Below are 16,924 nucleotides of genomic sequence, written 5' to 3' on the forward strand. Positions count from 1 at the left end.
TATGTCTGTTTATATGTATATGTATGTATATGTATACACATATATAGAGAGAGATGCATTCAGAAAACCTTTTAAAATAGCACTTGACTGAAATATTGTTAAACTTAGCGGAAAGAAGATAAAGCTTGTGTCTACGTCCTGGTTACGCTTTATCTCAAATTCTGGCAATAAATATGTTGCATTCTAAGCAGTGTGGAAGATGGAATAGTGGAGTACAAATAAACATGTAACTTACTAGATTACACTGTAACAATTATGAATAATGCTTATATTTATAACAGTAGTCATTGGTCTATTGGAGCATAAAATATTTTTTTTTTCTGTGTTCTTTTACCGTTTCAAGCTTTTTTAAAAATTGCTACTAAAAAACCCCGCAAAAAACCCAGTGCAACCCTGAAACTCATCTCTTTTGAATCTTTCTGCTTTGTCTGTCATTTCCAAATGTGGTTATTTTCTTCAGTCTCTCTCCCCCATACTGTCATCACACGCAGCCGTTAGAGCTGCCTGCCTCTCCCATGTTGCCTGTTCCAAACAAATCAGTATCTGCAGTTCCATTTTTCCCAGCGGATGCAATATTTGAAATAAGTAGCGTCTCTGCGTTCTGATATGTTCATTACTAGGTTTTGGAAAAAAGCAAACGAGTGAGGTGCCATGAAAACATGAGGCTCTTGATAACCGCGATGTGTTCAGATCACATTAAATTAAGTCTAAAGAACAGCTGATGTCTGTTACATTTCGGCAAATAATACATTTTTGTGTGTGTGACGGTCAGCTAGTTAGAGAAGCTTTTGTGAAATCATGGAGTTACAGACTTTCTAGGTTGCTGCTTGTCAGGTGAGCTATGTTAGTAGACCAGGTGCCTGGCTTTAGTCAACTGCAGTTGTAAAGTAAAATCTGTTAGCTTAAACCACAGTGAAGATAAGTTATTAGTGCAATAACTTGAATGTCATCAAAGATAAATGACTGTTGTTTCAATCTCTCCAGTTACGTACGATGTGCCAGAGGCGTATAGTCACTGGCCACAGCTCCATTGGAATGAACCCCAGAAGTTGCCTGATCAGAGCAAAAGGTTGTAATGGCTGTGTATTTCTTTACTAAGTAGGTCATCCTTTTCCAGTGTACAATACAACTCGCTATTTATGATTTTTGTATACTCAGTTCAGAAATGTTGATCTCTGACAAGTTTATTACTGTGCTTGCTGGGGTAATAAAGTCGATTCCAACATTTTAATGTACATTTCTCTGTCAGTCAAAAAATTACATCAGGTGAACTATGCTATTTTCAGAATTTTGTTTCCTCTGTCAATGTTAGAATGTCTTATTTTAAGAACAGCATACTTCTGCATTGCTTTTCTTGAAATGAAAGGATTTTTTTCAGTTCTCCACTGGGATTTGATTAGATATTTCTAGTTGAGTGTGATTATCTGTAACTGAGATAGAATATTGATAGACTACGACAGTGCATTAATTATACTGTAGACTGTTATTATTTGCTAATTCAGTGCAGTAAAGCTGTTAGTAGGACATTATTTTGCAAAACAAGTACGTGGCAGGTATGTGAGAGGTAACAGGAAACTGCAAAACAAGAAGTCATGAAAGGATTCCTAGTCTTGGTCTGTCCTGCCAAGACTGTTATTGTCCAGTTTAGAATGTCACTGCATGTGTTGAGAGAATAATACTGAAGTCTTGCCCAAAGCTACTACAAAGCAATAGTCACAGTATTTGAGATATTATTAGGGTAGGTTGGAACAATCAATTCCTAGAGAGATATTGTAGAAATACTTAGTATTTATCTTGACTTTTGCAAACTCTTTACTGGCAATCACTCCTAATTAGTTGTCTGTTTTAGGAAAGTGTCAAAACTGTCTGCTTTGAAAGTCCATCCTGCTGGCAGCATGACAAGATTTTTTTAAAGCTTTCATTGTCTGTTGGTACACATTAGGGCATGTGAAATCTTTTTTGAGTGGATGCAGGAGGCTTATTACCTATTCCAAGGGGGACTACACTGCCTGTTCTATTTTCTTTAAGAAAAAATAATTAAATAGTTATATCCAGTTTCTTTATTAATAAATGCAGAAGCTATGTAAAATTGATGAACTTTTTTTTTTAGTTTCATTTTAAGAATTAAGGATTAGTGCTATTTTTTTTAAGCTTTTAAAAATGGTTCTGGAAGTTTCAGCATAAAATTTTACTTTAGGGTGGTTTGATTTTTTTGGGTTGACTTCTAGATCTCTAATAGTAGGGTCTTCTAGTGCAGGTGCTGGCACAACTCTTAGTATAACAGTTCTTTCTTGCTCTCTTGAGAATAAAACTTCATTAGTTTTTTTAGCCATAGCACAACTGCCTAGTAAAAGGAGGAATATTTAAATGCTTAAAACCATTAACTTTTTATGTAAAACTGTTGTTGTTTGTTTCTAGAAACTTAAATTAAAATTCAATTGAGTACACTGTGTGAGATCATTTTTGATTTTAGAAGGTCTTGTAAGTCCTGAATAATAAATGCGTTTGCATGAGTAATATGTCCGGTGATGTGCAAGTACAAGTGCCATTGCTTTAAGATGCTTTACATTTTTGGAAGGAGAAGTCTAGCATTCTGACAGACCTAATGACTGCAGCTCTGTATGCCTCCACTTCCCTTGTTGTGTCTCCAGCAGTATCAAACATCTCGGAATTGGTCATCAGCCTGTTGTGGATCTAAATTCATGCCTGTTTTCAGAATGAAGGTGTTTCAAACTTCTGTTAAATTCTTTGAGTTGTTTTAACTGAAAGGTTCTGTGCTTCTGTGTTGTCATGTTTCTATTGCACTGAAATTCGAACATATGTGAGCCACAAGAGGAAAGGCTGCTTCCTTGAAGCGTGTACTGCTCAGGACCATTATTGAGCACTGTATTCTGTGATTGACTTCTTTATCTCTTGGAAACTTCTGCTATCTTTAAAGGGCTCTGTAGAGTGCAGCAATATACTCACAAACAGACCATTTCCAAAGGAGTCTATGTAAAGAATATGTAGCTTGAAAACAAATGATTTGCAAGAAGAGTGTGTCTTACATTCAAAGTTCAGGGGTTTTGGTCCAGTTTCTTAACTCTTGGCATGAGTCTTTATAGTAATATTAAGAAAATGGAGTGATAGCAACAAAACCTGATAGTCTTTTTGTGACCTCCTGGGGCTATACAAACTCCAGAAGGCCATGAAACATGGCTTGACAGCAGGACAATTTATATAGTGAAGTGTCTTAAGTGACGTTCCCCAGAATCTGATTGGGAAATAAACGGTAATATGCTTACTCCATACTTGCCTAGCTGCCAGACATGACAGTCATTCCTTCTCAGAGTATAAAGTGATGTCTGCGTTGCCAGGCACAGCAGGCTAATAATATTCTATGGAAAGCTGAGTTTCTGAATTTCATTAACTGTATCTGATTTTATTAATTTATTTTGTTTTTCTAGTACATAACTTAAATTGCATCCTAATATTTCAAGGTTTTGATATGTGTTATGAGAATCCAAAGAAAAATGCGTAAGCATTGTATTAAGAATCAGTCCAAAGACCGAGAAATAGGAATAATATTTCAATTCTAGTGGAAAATGAACATGGTAGAGCTTTGCTAATTACCTGTACACAGACGCTTCATGTTAAAGGAGAAAACCTGAGCTTATTGGTAGGATGGATATTTTGCAGAATGTCAATTTAACATAGAAGATTTCAAGATTTTGAATAGTAACGATTAACGTAAATATCCTAGTTTTAATTTCTAATAGTATACAGTACAACGATCATATAACTAATAAGAATAAAAAAAGAGAAGTAAAAAGCTTTTGCTCATCAAGAAAATATGCTTCCCATACAGCATAATTTAGGAGTCTGATTCCCATTCATTATGTCAGAGTAAATGGTGCAGGCACTAAAATGTTGAAATGAGTTAGAGGAAAGATTTTTTTAAAACATTGTTTTAATCTCTAGACATTTAGAAGCTAAATATTTAAGCAGCCACTAGACCTAATGTTGGAATTTTTAACTACCTTTTAAACTTCAGAAGGCAAAATTACAAGTTCCCGTCATAAACTTGAGCTTGTGATACATCCGAAACTCAATTCCGCTGTGTTGAAGTTTCTATACAAACTGCAGATAATCAGCACACAATGTGAGTATTTAACTGCTTCATCAAATGTAGGTGTTATGAAAAAAAATAAAGTTTCATGTAGTTTTAATGAAAATTATTTAAATAAAGTATAAAATAATATGCTTGCTATGATTATGAGGTAGTCATCCAAAACACTCTACCGAATCAGCATTGTAATACATCTATCTCCATTGTTAGCTTATCCTATTTTTATTTATCATCAATTTTCTCACCCAGCAACATGGCGATAGGACAGGGTTCTCATCTCAGATGAGCTAAAATTGAAATCCAAGCTAACAGAACCCCAGAAATTCAAACAAACTTACTATTTCGTAAAAATGTACATGTAAAGAAAAAGTTATATCCCAAGCAATAAAATAATTATTTAATCTGGTAAAAATATGTGAGATAACGTAACTGTTAAGGAAACTAACTGAATTCCCAGATGAGTGAAATGGGAGACGTGACTAATTGCTGTGCTAAATTAAAGGAGTCTCTTCTACCTGTAGTAGGGTAGGGGCAGTGCAGAAGTTGAGTGGCTTGTTTGATCAGTGTCACCTGCATGATCCTACTGCAGCTGATTTTTAATTGTGCTGGTGTGATTTACCTCCCTTTTACTAGTTCCTACCTTTCTTGAAGGTGATTGGAGTGAATGAAAATCTGTTAGTTGTGAGACAAACTGTTAAAAATCATTATGGGACCTGGGACATCACCTTGAGGCACATGAAGTTCCACAGTGGTGGGGGAGTGGCATCTTGCCCTGTCTGGATTAAGTGGAAGAGGTGGAAAATTACTTGATTCCTTGAGATGATGAAGGACACGGGAGCAAGAAGGTAGATGGGCTCTTTTCAGTGAGCAGAAAGAGGAGTAGCCAAGCCAGTTTGTGTAGGTTGGAAGGTATGTGCAGTGAGGAGGCATTAGTCATGGGTATTACAACACCTGGGAGTTACACACATTGCTAATGATGATGAGCCAGAGAAACCCAGTTTGGCTGTAGTTCTGAGAGTCAGTTGGCAGAAAGTCCATTTGTTAGAAAATAAACTTTTTTTTTTTTTTTCTATTTGTAAACTGAGCAAATTTAGTTTGGGCATAATTGAGAACAATAATTAAAGAATCCCACAATGCCTCTTTGTTTTACAACCACTGTTCACAGAAAACTGTACTCAGAAAAAAGCTAAAAAAAAAAAATATTTCCCAAGCTGTGAACATAGTTTTCGTGCTCCCATAGCAAAAGTTCTGTGATAATTTATCAAACCCTGGGGTAAAAACAGAGCTGGGACTATAACTAGCATTATCACTATGAACTGTGATTGTAAACACAGAAAAAAAAAAAGGTATAATTTTTTATAATTGCTTAGATCAATGATTTCAGAATGCTGCTAGGTAGTCAAGAAAATGGCTGCTCAAAGGAGGCTTGTGGTGGTTGTACAGCAAGTGGGCAGTAGTCCGAGGCATGTTTTCTGTAAGCTATTACCAGTAATCAAGTGAGATGGTAACTTTAGGGGTATAGTATTGTGATGAAATTTAAATTAAAAAATGAACGCGCTCATGAATTTCAGTACACCAAACATGCAACTTCCCCAACTGTATGCATTCATAGTTTTACAGTATTTTCTTTTGTGGTATTACTTGGTCCTCAGACAGTGAATTACGGGTACGGCGCTGAGAGCCTGCATCTGCTCACGCTCACCTCGGGCTGGAAGCGCTGGCAGGAAACCCTGCAGGGCTCCGGGAGGTCACCGAGCTCCCACCTTACTTAGCAGACAATCTCATTTAAAAATGTTATATGCAATATCAGCACCTGTTTCTTCCTTGAGAAGCAGTTTTCCACATATCTCTTTAAAATATGAGTAAGCGCATTCATGGGGTTTGGGTTTTTATTGGGGAATATTTTGTTTAATAGTTTTTCATTTTTTGCAAGTATATTCAAATAACTTCATGTAAAATACGCAGATGTGCTCTTTTGTAATCGCAGTTACAATGTCCACAATGTTACGGAAATGACTGCAGGTTTTTTAGCTTAAAAAAGAAATTAGTCCGTATTGCCACTGATTTATATTTCTAATTTTCACATGTAACTGCTGCTTTTCTTTTAAGCTGCTGCTATGAAAAAGAGTCCTAGAACTTATTTCATAGAAACTATAAAGTCATTCAAGGCAATGAAAGATCTTGCTTTTTTAACCTTTCAGAAAGTCACTCAGTTGAGCAGTCAGGCCGTATTATTCTATATCTTGTCTAACATGAGGAAACAGTCCCAAAAGAAAGATATCCCAAATTAACGCCACACTTCGTTAAATAGAGACATTCTTGGTTTTCACCAAGCTAATTCGATCCAGTTCAGTTAACTCATTTTTTTTTTGTACTCAGATCACAAAAGGCAGCCATGAATGAAGCAAGTTCATCATGTGTTTGACACATCAGTGTGAAACTAAAAGGCGGGCTGTGAGGGAGGGTTCCTGCCTTTAGCTTTTTAGACAATAGCCCGATGAAAGAGGCCCCTCATTCAGAACTGGTCTCCAGCAAACCAGGCAGACTGCTGCAGATCACTGTTACAAACAGGTATAATGGGAATTAGCCAGAACTTGATTTGTCAGACACCTCTTGATTTCTAGTTGTGACTGTTTATGTAATCCAATCTATCTAATATCCTCAGTCCAGCAGATAGTTCATGGGAATTCTGTCTTAGAAAAAGACTGCTTACTTTGGAAATTAAAAATAATGTACAGAATAAAAAAAATCAGTGTAAAAAAAAAAAAATGTAAACCAAAATATTTTTTACAGAAGAAAATCAGGTTTTACATTTTACATAATTTACATTTGTAAATTAAGTCCCTTCAACTTTTACACCTTGAAATATATGGCTTATAAATTCAGATAAGAAAGAGTAATGAACAGTCACAAAATCCATGTTCCTTACTTTAAGCTACCTTTAAAATTAAAACAAAAGGGTAAATGTGTTTTGGTAACTTTTTGCATTTTTCTCAGTCAACAAATGTCATCGTTGACAGCCAGTACATGCAATCTAACTTAATAGTAGATTCTGTGGTGTGGAAGAATGATGTCTGCTACGATGCTGCCACGTAAATAGTATTTGAGAGCTAAATACAAATTCTGAACTCAAATTTCAGAGTTAGTTTTCTCTCCAGATTTGATGTAGCAAGTATGTAAGAACAAGGCAGTAATGATTTTTGAAGATATTTGCTAGTAATTACATCAACCTGAGAGACCAGTGGACCATTTCTTAGGTCTGACACTTAGACAATGGCTGCTTTTATCAATGCCAACTGCACTTTTGCAGTTGAGGAACATAAAAAGTCTCAACACAACAACATCAGGCAATAGCTTTGCCGTTTGAATATGTGGAATAATCACTAGGTTTGTAAAATAATAGATTATTTGCTCAATTTTAAGTACGAAACAAATGTTGCTGACAGAAGATGCCTTTTCAGCTCTGGCTTAAGCTGATGATCTCACTGGAATTCTAAGGGACCTTCCTCCTCTAGCAGCTGCCATGAAAGCTGGGAATACACGTTAGTCTGCAGGTTTTTGTGGTTGTTTTTTTAACAAGCTCATCCCAGGGACCTCTTTCCAGAATGTATCATTTAAAGTATCTCTTTTTTCTTAGAAGCTCAAGGTAAGTCTAGAGATAAGAGAAGAGCTAGGGGACCCCAAGCTGTAATATCCATTCCTGCATTTCTTAATTACTTACTCAAATTTTATGACAAAAAGAATGTGAAAAATAATAAAAAAAAAAAAAGGTGAGCAAAGAATATATGAAAATTTCCATTAACTTTGAATATTTTCATATTTTTCCTAAGTCCAACAAATCAAGAAAATAGACAATATTAAATATTTTATAGCTATATACCTAATTCAGTAGTGTCTTCTAGTAGATGTTTCAGTCAGATAAATATGCACTGCTAATACTTGGGGTTTTGTTTTTTCCCCACAGTTTTAATATGAATCCTTCTGGCATTGAGGACCTCAGGAAAACAATGGTGAGTTACGAAGTGTTATGGAAAGCCATCAGTAAATGCCAACTAATTGGTGCTTGACACAGCATAATCTATTATTCTTGTTTAACCTCTTATAAGGAAATGTTGGAGGATTTTTGTTTTTCTTTTGACATACCCAGAAAATCTAATTAGAAAATTACAGGCTTAATGTAAATTTGAAAATAAAGAAGTTGTACACTGATTATGCGGTGTACTTCTGGTATGATGATGTAGAGAAGATGGGAAAAATCAGATCTTTGCACAGAAGGTAAAAAGACAACTGTTGCTTTGGGGTATTTCAGATGAGTCTAGAGAAGTAATAGTCAGATGAGGTATTCTGCATTAGGCAGTGATGTATTAATTGACCTAACAGGAGTTTCCTATCACTTTAGTCAGAGACTTGAGGAGAGTCTTCAGATGACAAATCAAAATGGAAGTAATTGACTGATGTATGATAGGATTAATAGTGCAAATAATAAATGAACAGCCTCTCAGGAAACACTAAAAATAGAAATACTAGAAGTTATTATTAAAAATATTCTTTTGATTACTCTAAAAGTACCTAGAATGAATTGTGTACTGGGAAAAGACCACAAAAATCCACGTATTTCCTATGCATTGTCTTTGCTTGAAGGAGAACGTGGTCTTGCTAGAATTTGTTCTGTGAATAGGATGAAATCTTTAGAAGTGGGTTTGTTTTCAGTCTTTAAAATATATAAAAAACAAGTTTCACAAGCAAATATGACTTTGTACTGTTTGTTTTTTGCTGGTTTATGTAAAGGATTTGTAATAACATTTGATGTTGTTGTAAATGACCAAGTTTTTCTAATGTAAGTAACTGGTGGGAGATGTCAGAGTATATGAAGGCTGCCTTTGATCAGATAGTAAACTGAATTCTACCAGGCAGTTACTTAATCTCTGACAAAAAGCAACATCAAAAAAATTGATTTAACTTAGCAGCTATTGTCTGTAAAGTAACCATAATTACAGTTTCTATGTGCTTGCAAATGCACTACCGCAAATCATGTAATTTATTGCTGGTAAAAGCATCAGTTTAATTCTTTTAAGGAACAAGATGTGAATTGTTTTATTTAAAGGATTTAAAGGTGATAAAAGAATTCCTTGATGATTTTTCTTTTGGAATACAAGCTATCCTAAATGTCAGTTGTAGGATTATGAGGTGGTGCTCATTTAATACAAAATACAAATTAGGAGGAGAAGAAACTATATCTCAACCATAGTTTTGAATGAAACCATTTGGTTTTTGTTTTTTTTTTTTTAAATATTTCAGATTGCTTTCCAGGGTGTTTGAAGTAATTTATTATTGGGTTCTGCAATAATAGCCCTCACCAAGTTATTATATTTCTTCCTTGTGCATCACATTTAGTAATTATGTTTGTATGTCTTCTACTCTGGTGCCAACACCTGTCTCTGAAAGCAGTGTTTAAATGGGAGCAGTAGCCAGTTGAAAGGGCAGCATGAGCTCTTTAAGGCCTAATTAAGAACTGAAAGGAAGATGAAGTAAGTAGGACAAAAGATGTGAAAGTAGCTTAGATGATATTCCCAGAGCAGAATTCCTCATTAGAACAATAAAGAGATGATCAGAGATTGCCAGGCCTTTGTTTTATCTAATTCCATTTCCTATGGCTGTCAGTGTGTACCCCAATAGTATTTTGTAGCTGAGACAATCTTTCATTGCATAGCTTGTTATTTAGAATATTTTTTTCTTGCTAATCCACTATAAGATTAATGTTTTGTATTAAAATTGTAGTATCTGTTTTTGCAAAGGTATAGTTGCTCCTCAGACATTTAAGTATCACTTACTTGCTCAAATTGAACATTAAAAATCTTCTTAACTTTAACAATATTTATTTCTAAGCATTAACATCCTTTAACTGGGCTAAAGGTCCTTTGGTTGTCCTTTAACCCAAAGATCTATATGGAACATGTGTATGACAAAACATCTTTAAAGCATATGTATTGCACACAATTTTCCAGCAAACTTTATATAATAAAGACGTGGAAGTATTAACGATGTCTTTTTCATAGTGTACAAAAATTTATTACCAAAAAGAGAAAATTTTACTTCCTTCCTGTAGAAGAAAATGTGTTAAAATACAATGACCACAAAATGAAATTATTTCCTCTTCTGTACTTGTTGGAAATCAATTACTAACTAAATTATAAATTTTATCAATTTAGCCATTTTAATAAAGTGGAAGTTACTGTTCACTTACAATCTTGTAACTTGGTAAGTTTAAGATACTGAATACACGTATACAAACATGACATTAAATATCTCAAGTATAGTGAGAAACCCTTAAAAGCATATCCTTTCAAGAGCTACTATTAGAATATAATTGATGGACAGAGGCTGACTGATCTGTCGTACTTCAGCCTATTTTCAGTGCACCATCACTTTTAATTAGGTTTATTTGAAAACTTTGGCCACCTGCGTATTTTAATGGTTCAACATATGCCAGTGTGCAAATATGGAGCTATATGGAAAGAAAAGGAATGGAGCATGGGAAAAGAATGAATATGACTTTATTATGTGGTGTGCTTCCTAGCTGTGCAAGCTTTATAATTTTTAATGACAAGTTTCTGCTGTAAACAAAAGCTGTCTTGTGTTGTTCTTCTGCCCTGTTAGAGGTGCAGGATTTGAGAGGTTAGATTATTTTACTTAATTAGAGGTTCCATATCTTTTAAATGTCTCCACTTCTGAATCAGCGAAAACTTACTGCTTTGCATGTCTAACAGTGCTAATACTTTTGTAAATCAACTCTCCCAGTCCTTTTCTCAGTTACACATTTCCAAATTTTTCGTAATCTGGTTACTTTGGGTCACAGCTAATTCTTCTTGACTCAGAGTAAGACATTCAAGTTTATACTGTTTTGGATCACACTTTGCCCTTTAAGGGGACTAATTTGCCCATCTCTGCGAATACCTGTACTTACTGAGTCGTTGGAAATCATTACAGAAACAATTCTATTTTCCCTTCTGCTTAATTCTGGGCCCCTCCTGCTTTTAAGCAAGCAAGCAGACAAGCAAGATCTTTTAGTAGTACACGTTTCTGTCTTAAGTGCTGTGGTGCAAATAAGATACGGCTGTTTAGCTTCACCTGAAATTTAAAATTGAAAGTTTTACTATATGAATCAGAGGCCAAAGCCTGGAGAACCACTGATGACTAAAAACAGAATATGAAAGACAGATGAGGGCTGATGTTATTTAGAGCTAGGTAAATGTTTTGCCATGATACGCTCAAAAGGCAAGAATTGAGGAAAGTTACAGTAGAACCTGAATTCTCAGGGATCTTTCTCTTGTTCTTCTATAATTAAGGTTACCACATAGCTGGTTTCCAAAATGGACCTGCTAACTGTTCTTGTGGTTACTGCTCTTATGGTCATTAACTGTGTATACATCTCAATGAGAACAATGTTTTTTTCTGAGATGATAGTGTGGGAAACTTACTACAAACTGGGCAACCTGTCTCCTGTTGTCTGCTCCAGTGGGGCTATTGGAGGGGAAAAAGCTCTAGAACAAATGGAGGTATGTTGTTCAGGAGAAGTTGCTTCTGTCAAGAGTTGCACGTGAGAAACGTATGAAAAGTGATAACCCATCAATTTGTTCAGAACACTGAACTATTTAATAAATTCTGGTGGTTTTTTACTTATCTGTAGGATGGAAATCCTTTCGACGCCACTGCAGGATACCGTAACCTTACTTACGAAGAGGTTTTGCAGGAGTTGGTGAAACATAAAGAGCAACTTAAGAAGAAGGACACCCATATTCGTGAACTTGAGGATTACATTGATAATCTTCTTGTACGAGTAATGGAAGAAACTCCTAGTATTCTCAGAGTGCCATATGAACCTTCTCGAAAAGCTGGAAAATTTTCCAAAAGCTAAGATAGCGATATTTGATGGTACTTTCTGCTGAATACATTAGTGGAAGGAAATCACACTTTAACATTTTGACTTCTCTCCATTCCATTGCTCCTAAAAAATTCCAGGAATCAGGGGAGGACGGGACTATGGTGTGGGGTTTTTTGTTTGTTTTTTACTCCAAACACTAGCAGGGACTGCCAAAAGTAATATTCTGTTAGATTACCTAAATAACTTTTTTTTTTTCTATTTGAAAACACCTTTAGGTACAGAATACTTATGGTAGAGTTAATAATGCACATTAAATATGTCCATGCAGTTTATATAATAGCTTAGTGTTCACTATGTGGCAGTTTCAACTGGGAAGCCTGTGCTGTTATGAATGTTTTCTTGAATGATTATTGGTGTTATGCAAATATATCGATTCTGATATTACAGCATGCCATCAAGACCACTGTTTTCAAGCCAGTGTAGTACGCTTTACTAAACCTAACTGTGGTTTGTTGCAATGGAATGTAGTTTGTTCTACACATATTAGAGGAGAACAGTGGTGCACAATCTTTGCAGAGTAAATGCTGTATTCTATACAATGTGCTTTTTGTATAACAATGTAAAAAATACCATGCCATTTCAGTAATGGCACATGCTGGAATCAGTTATTTTACCCTTAAATGCTAAATTTTGTGTATAATGATTGAACTTTGGTAGTGAACTCATGACATAAGGTTGGTTTTGAGGATATTTTGTATGAAGTTATTGCATGCCTTTTTATATTTTAAAGTATTTTGAACAGTGTTAATAGAGTTGGAGGTAGGACTGGAGAAAAGTATGGAATAAAGATATGAATACTTTGTTCAGTCAAAGTCTGCTACAGTGAAAATGTAGGAGAAATGAACAGACTGACTTAAATAGGCATGATAATTAAAAAAATACAGAACTGACTCAATTTAAGGTTGAGTTTTACATGATATATATCTGTCCTAGGTTTTTTTAAATCTTATGACAACAAAGTGTATGCCTTTAGAAACAGGCTATGTTGCTTAAACACATATAGAGTACTTAGAAAGGCTTTCATTAAAAAAAAAAAAATCTGTATTCCTTGTAAGTACTTGTAAAAGTCAGTTTTTATTGAGGCAAATGAAAGAAGAATGTAGTAAATGTCTTCCTGATCATTTAATAATTGTTTGTAAAATGACATCTGAAACAGGTATCTGTTATTTGATAAACTGGCAGAATATAGTGATGAACACGTAAGGGGAGAATAAAGTAGGAGAAGAATCCTCACAATATTAACATAAATAGATTTCAATATTAATTTCCTTCTGAGAGTCTCAGTTGGATTTTCTGTTGCTGTGAAACAGTAAGATGGTATTAAAAAGCACAGAGAATAGTTTAGATTTGGATTTAAGAAAACTGACTGACTTTTCCTCCTCCTCTTTTTTTTCTATACCTGATCTGTTTTTTTTTTTTTTGTTACAGTGCCATGTAATGGCTGTTGCAAAGAAGAAAAAAAGCTTGAAATTAAATTCTGAATGTTGTTGTTGTAAAAGATCTAAATATGTTTTCATTTTTAAAACTGCAAAAAATTTGTAATATCTTGAATAATTATGATCTGGAAAAGTTGAAAAAGTTCTACTGTCTGAATGCTTTTGATGATGTTAGTATTGTATGACAGCACAGAATTATTTTTGTTAGGAAAAAGTATTTCTTTGCACAATTGTTCTCAGATTTCATTTACTTACTTTTAGCTTTTTCTTCTTATTTCTTACTTTCTTTCTTTTTCTTTTAATTTTCTTCTTTTTTTTTTGCAACTACCTCCCATCCCCCAAGCGCTATGTCCCTAAAATGTATGCAGTTCGAGAGTTCCCAACCCACCGTTGGGATCCGTTAGTGGAGATCGTTGTGCCTGGATGGAGCCTGAGTGATTAAAGCCCTACCTAATTGTAGTGCTCTGCATTTAGATGTTTGTAGCACAGAAATGGGCCCACTTCATCAGGTAGTCTCTCTTGACAACCTAAGGATTTATCAAGTTCGGTACCTCATAAACCACATGAATGTTCTTTTGACCCACTTAAGATCTAAATGACTGTAAATTTGTTGTAATATATTTGAAGTGCCAAAGGTTATGTACTAAGTTATGGTACGTTTACTGGTGGAAGTTAGGTTTTGCACTCAATTAGATTTTAATTTCCTAATTACACCAAGATGTATTTCAGTTACACAGTATTTCCATAAAAGTTCTTAAACATTTTCAAATGTTTGGCTGAAGCAAGTGGTTTTCTCATATTGTTAATGGGGAAGTGTTGTGCAATTGTTTTGAATTCCACAGTCATTTTCAAACTTACTGGTATGAGACCATCTGTAGTATCTACAATGATCAAATCATACGCACCAATGGGGTTTAACAAGTAAACTAACCAGAGAATATGCTCCAATGACTTTTCACTTGCAAGCCAACTGACAATTATTAAAATGAAATTCTCACTATATTTAGCACCTCTAAAATCACTTCTTTTAGAATGTAAATGTAGAATATCAAACTGCATAATTGACTAAAAGCAGATCATTTGACATATTTGCATACCAAGAATGATAAGGAGATTAAAGGTAGCGAAAAGATCAATTTTTGTGCATTAGTGAAGAAATTTAGTGAAGCTTTGAATGTGCTATCTAGTCTTTGTCTGATCTGTAAGTGAATAAAAGCACCTTTTGTTTCTAACAGTATGTCCAGAAAGAGGGGCGAATGACAAATGCAATTTAGGAAAAGGTAAAGTTAGTAAGAGAGACAGAATGGGACACTTACAACTATGAAAATATTTTTATAGAGTTCTTATAGGTAAAGATACAGGCTACTTTTAGAGCAATTCTGGAAAGATTACTTGTGTGTCATTTTCTGCTCAGAAAGAAAATTTTAACATTTTTCTATTTTTTGAGATTATTTTTGAAAAGCATCTTCATCCCACATGTATTTTTTGAACCATGCAGCTTTCAAATGAAAACATTTCATACAGAGTAATTTATCTGTTGAAAACAAAGAAAGTTCTGTTTCTCCCATAAGATAAAATTGTAAACTTTCTTGCAGATCATTTTAAAACTATAATAACTCGCTACTTATGGTCAGTCTTTCTTGCCTTTGAAAAAGTAGGGCTGAAAATTTTTGACATCTCCACATTATTTTAATTCTTTTTTCCTCTCAAGAATTAGTGTAAGAGTTCATCTATGCACACACTATACTTTGAAATTATCCTTTGAAACAGCTCTGCTTATAGCCATATACTTTATTTACTTGAAAGAACAAATATCAAGGCCACACTTTAATGTTGTAAGTAACAAATTTAAACTTTCTGCCATTCAAGAAGGATGCTTAATATTTATATATGTTACCTCTTGCTGCTGTGTTTTACATTTATCTTGGTTTTCCACCTACTAATGAATGTGGCATTCTCCCTAGATTATACCTAACTACATTTATTGCTGTTGGCTCTGTATCAAGACCTATTTGTAATTTTCCAGCTGTGAAAATGTTGCCTTGCATTTAGAAAGGTTTCATGATTTGGGGACCTAATGAAACTCATGCTCGTTACGTACTTGTCTGCATTTCTTTCTGTACAGGATGCCCTTTCTTAGATGCATCTTCAAACAAACAGAACTGCTGTTTTAATATGTTTACTGCTGCACTGGAGGTTTATTTACACTTCCAGCTTTAAAAAAAAAAATATTGTCCTACATGAAGTATGTAAAGTAAGCTCATGCTTTTTTGCTCTTTATGTATCCATTACTGTTGTAGATATGATAGAGGCATTATCTGTGGGCTTTTAAAATGGTGATATTTAAAGCATGTTGACTAACTTCTCTTTGAGGTATATGGTGAAGGATTATAGCGCTGCTTTGTTGACGATGCTAGATTTAAGGGTCTTTTAGCTCTTTTGGTATGAAACCCTATTTTCAGGGATTTATAACTTCTAAATGTAGATACAGTCACTGGAACTATTTAATATGCAATAGGTAGCACTTTAATCTGTTTATGAAGGGTTTTGAGCTTTGTTTCTGTTGAAAAAGTCATGGTCTCCTAAAGCATGTTGGGCATTTGCTTTATCTTTCATAATTTGTGCATTGAAGAAGCCACTGTATGTTATAAATAGAGCCATTCCTATTCATCTTAGAAGCTTCCAGATGTCTGGTATTACAATGTACTATAAAAAGCTGAAGATCCAGGTTATATAGGAAGTCTGTAAAAGATATGAACATTACTTATAACTTAAGAGTTGATTTCGTCTTGTGCAATCAGTGGTAGTTTGTCCACATTTAATAATGGTACAGAATCACAACTATATGCACATGTAAGAACTATAAACTTAGAATGCATGAAAAACTTTATTTTTGTTTCATTATTGCAACTTCAACTCCTTTAATTTGATTAAAATGTTATCTTAATATTTTAATTTCTGTTCATTAAATAAATATTGCATGTCTAACACTAATAAAGCACCACAATGCACTACCGCAATATTTCTTGAATTGTGATGTTAATCTGTGTTACGCAAAGCACGTGACTCCTAAGCTCCACCTAAGTATGTGTTTGTAAGAACCATGCTGTTAAGACTCTCAGACCACAGAGAGGTGTATTTCTTTAAGGACCGCTCTAAACAAATAGCCCAGCTGTTTGCAGGGTAGTGGTTAAGGGAAATCTCTTCAGTAGTGTCCAAAACTTATAATCAGTGAAAAAAATGGCATGTTCTCAAATGTGTTAATGTGTATGTCTTTTTTTTTTTTTTTTTTTTTTTTTAAATATGACAGCTTCAGTCCCTTTAAATGCACCATTCCTCTGATTCTGTGGTAGTATAAATACTACTAGGAGATATTTGGCACTGCAGGCCAGAACTGCATTTAGCATGAGGACAAGCACTGCAAATTTTGATATGGAA

The 16,924-nt window shown here is 34.5% G+C and overlaps 1 protein-coding gene across 1 annotated transcript in view; it reads left to right on the forward strand.

Moving 5' to 3' along the window:
* RAB11FIP2 (RAB11 family interacting protein 2) overlaps window positions 1–16,506 on the forward strand; it is a 34,300-nt gene extending 17,794 nt beyond the window's left edge. The window contains exons 4-5 of the mRNA XM_032988630.2: window positions 8,073–8,118; window positions 11,796–16,506. Coding sequence (XP_032844521.2) covers window positions 8,073–8,118; window positions 11,796–12,023 — 274 coding nt within the window. The 3' untranslated portion in view covers window positions 12,024–16,506. The remainder of the gene's footprint in view (window positions 1–8,072; window positions 8,119–11,795) is intronic.
* Window positions 16,507–16,924: the final 418 nt, after the last annotated feature.

The sequence above is a fragment of the Tyto alba genome, unplaced genomic scaffold, assembly GCF_018691265.1.
Source record: "Tyto alba isolate M040663 unplaced genomic scaffold, T.alba_DEE_v4.0 Super-Scaffold_1, whole genome shotgun sequence".
NCBI lineage: Eukaryota > Metazoa > Chordata > Aves > Strigiformes > Tytonidae > Tyto > Tyto alba.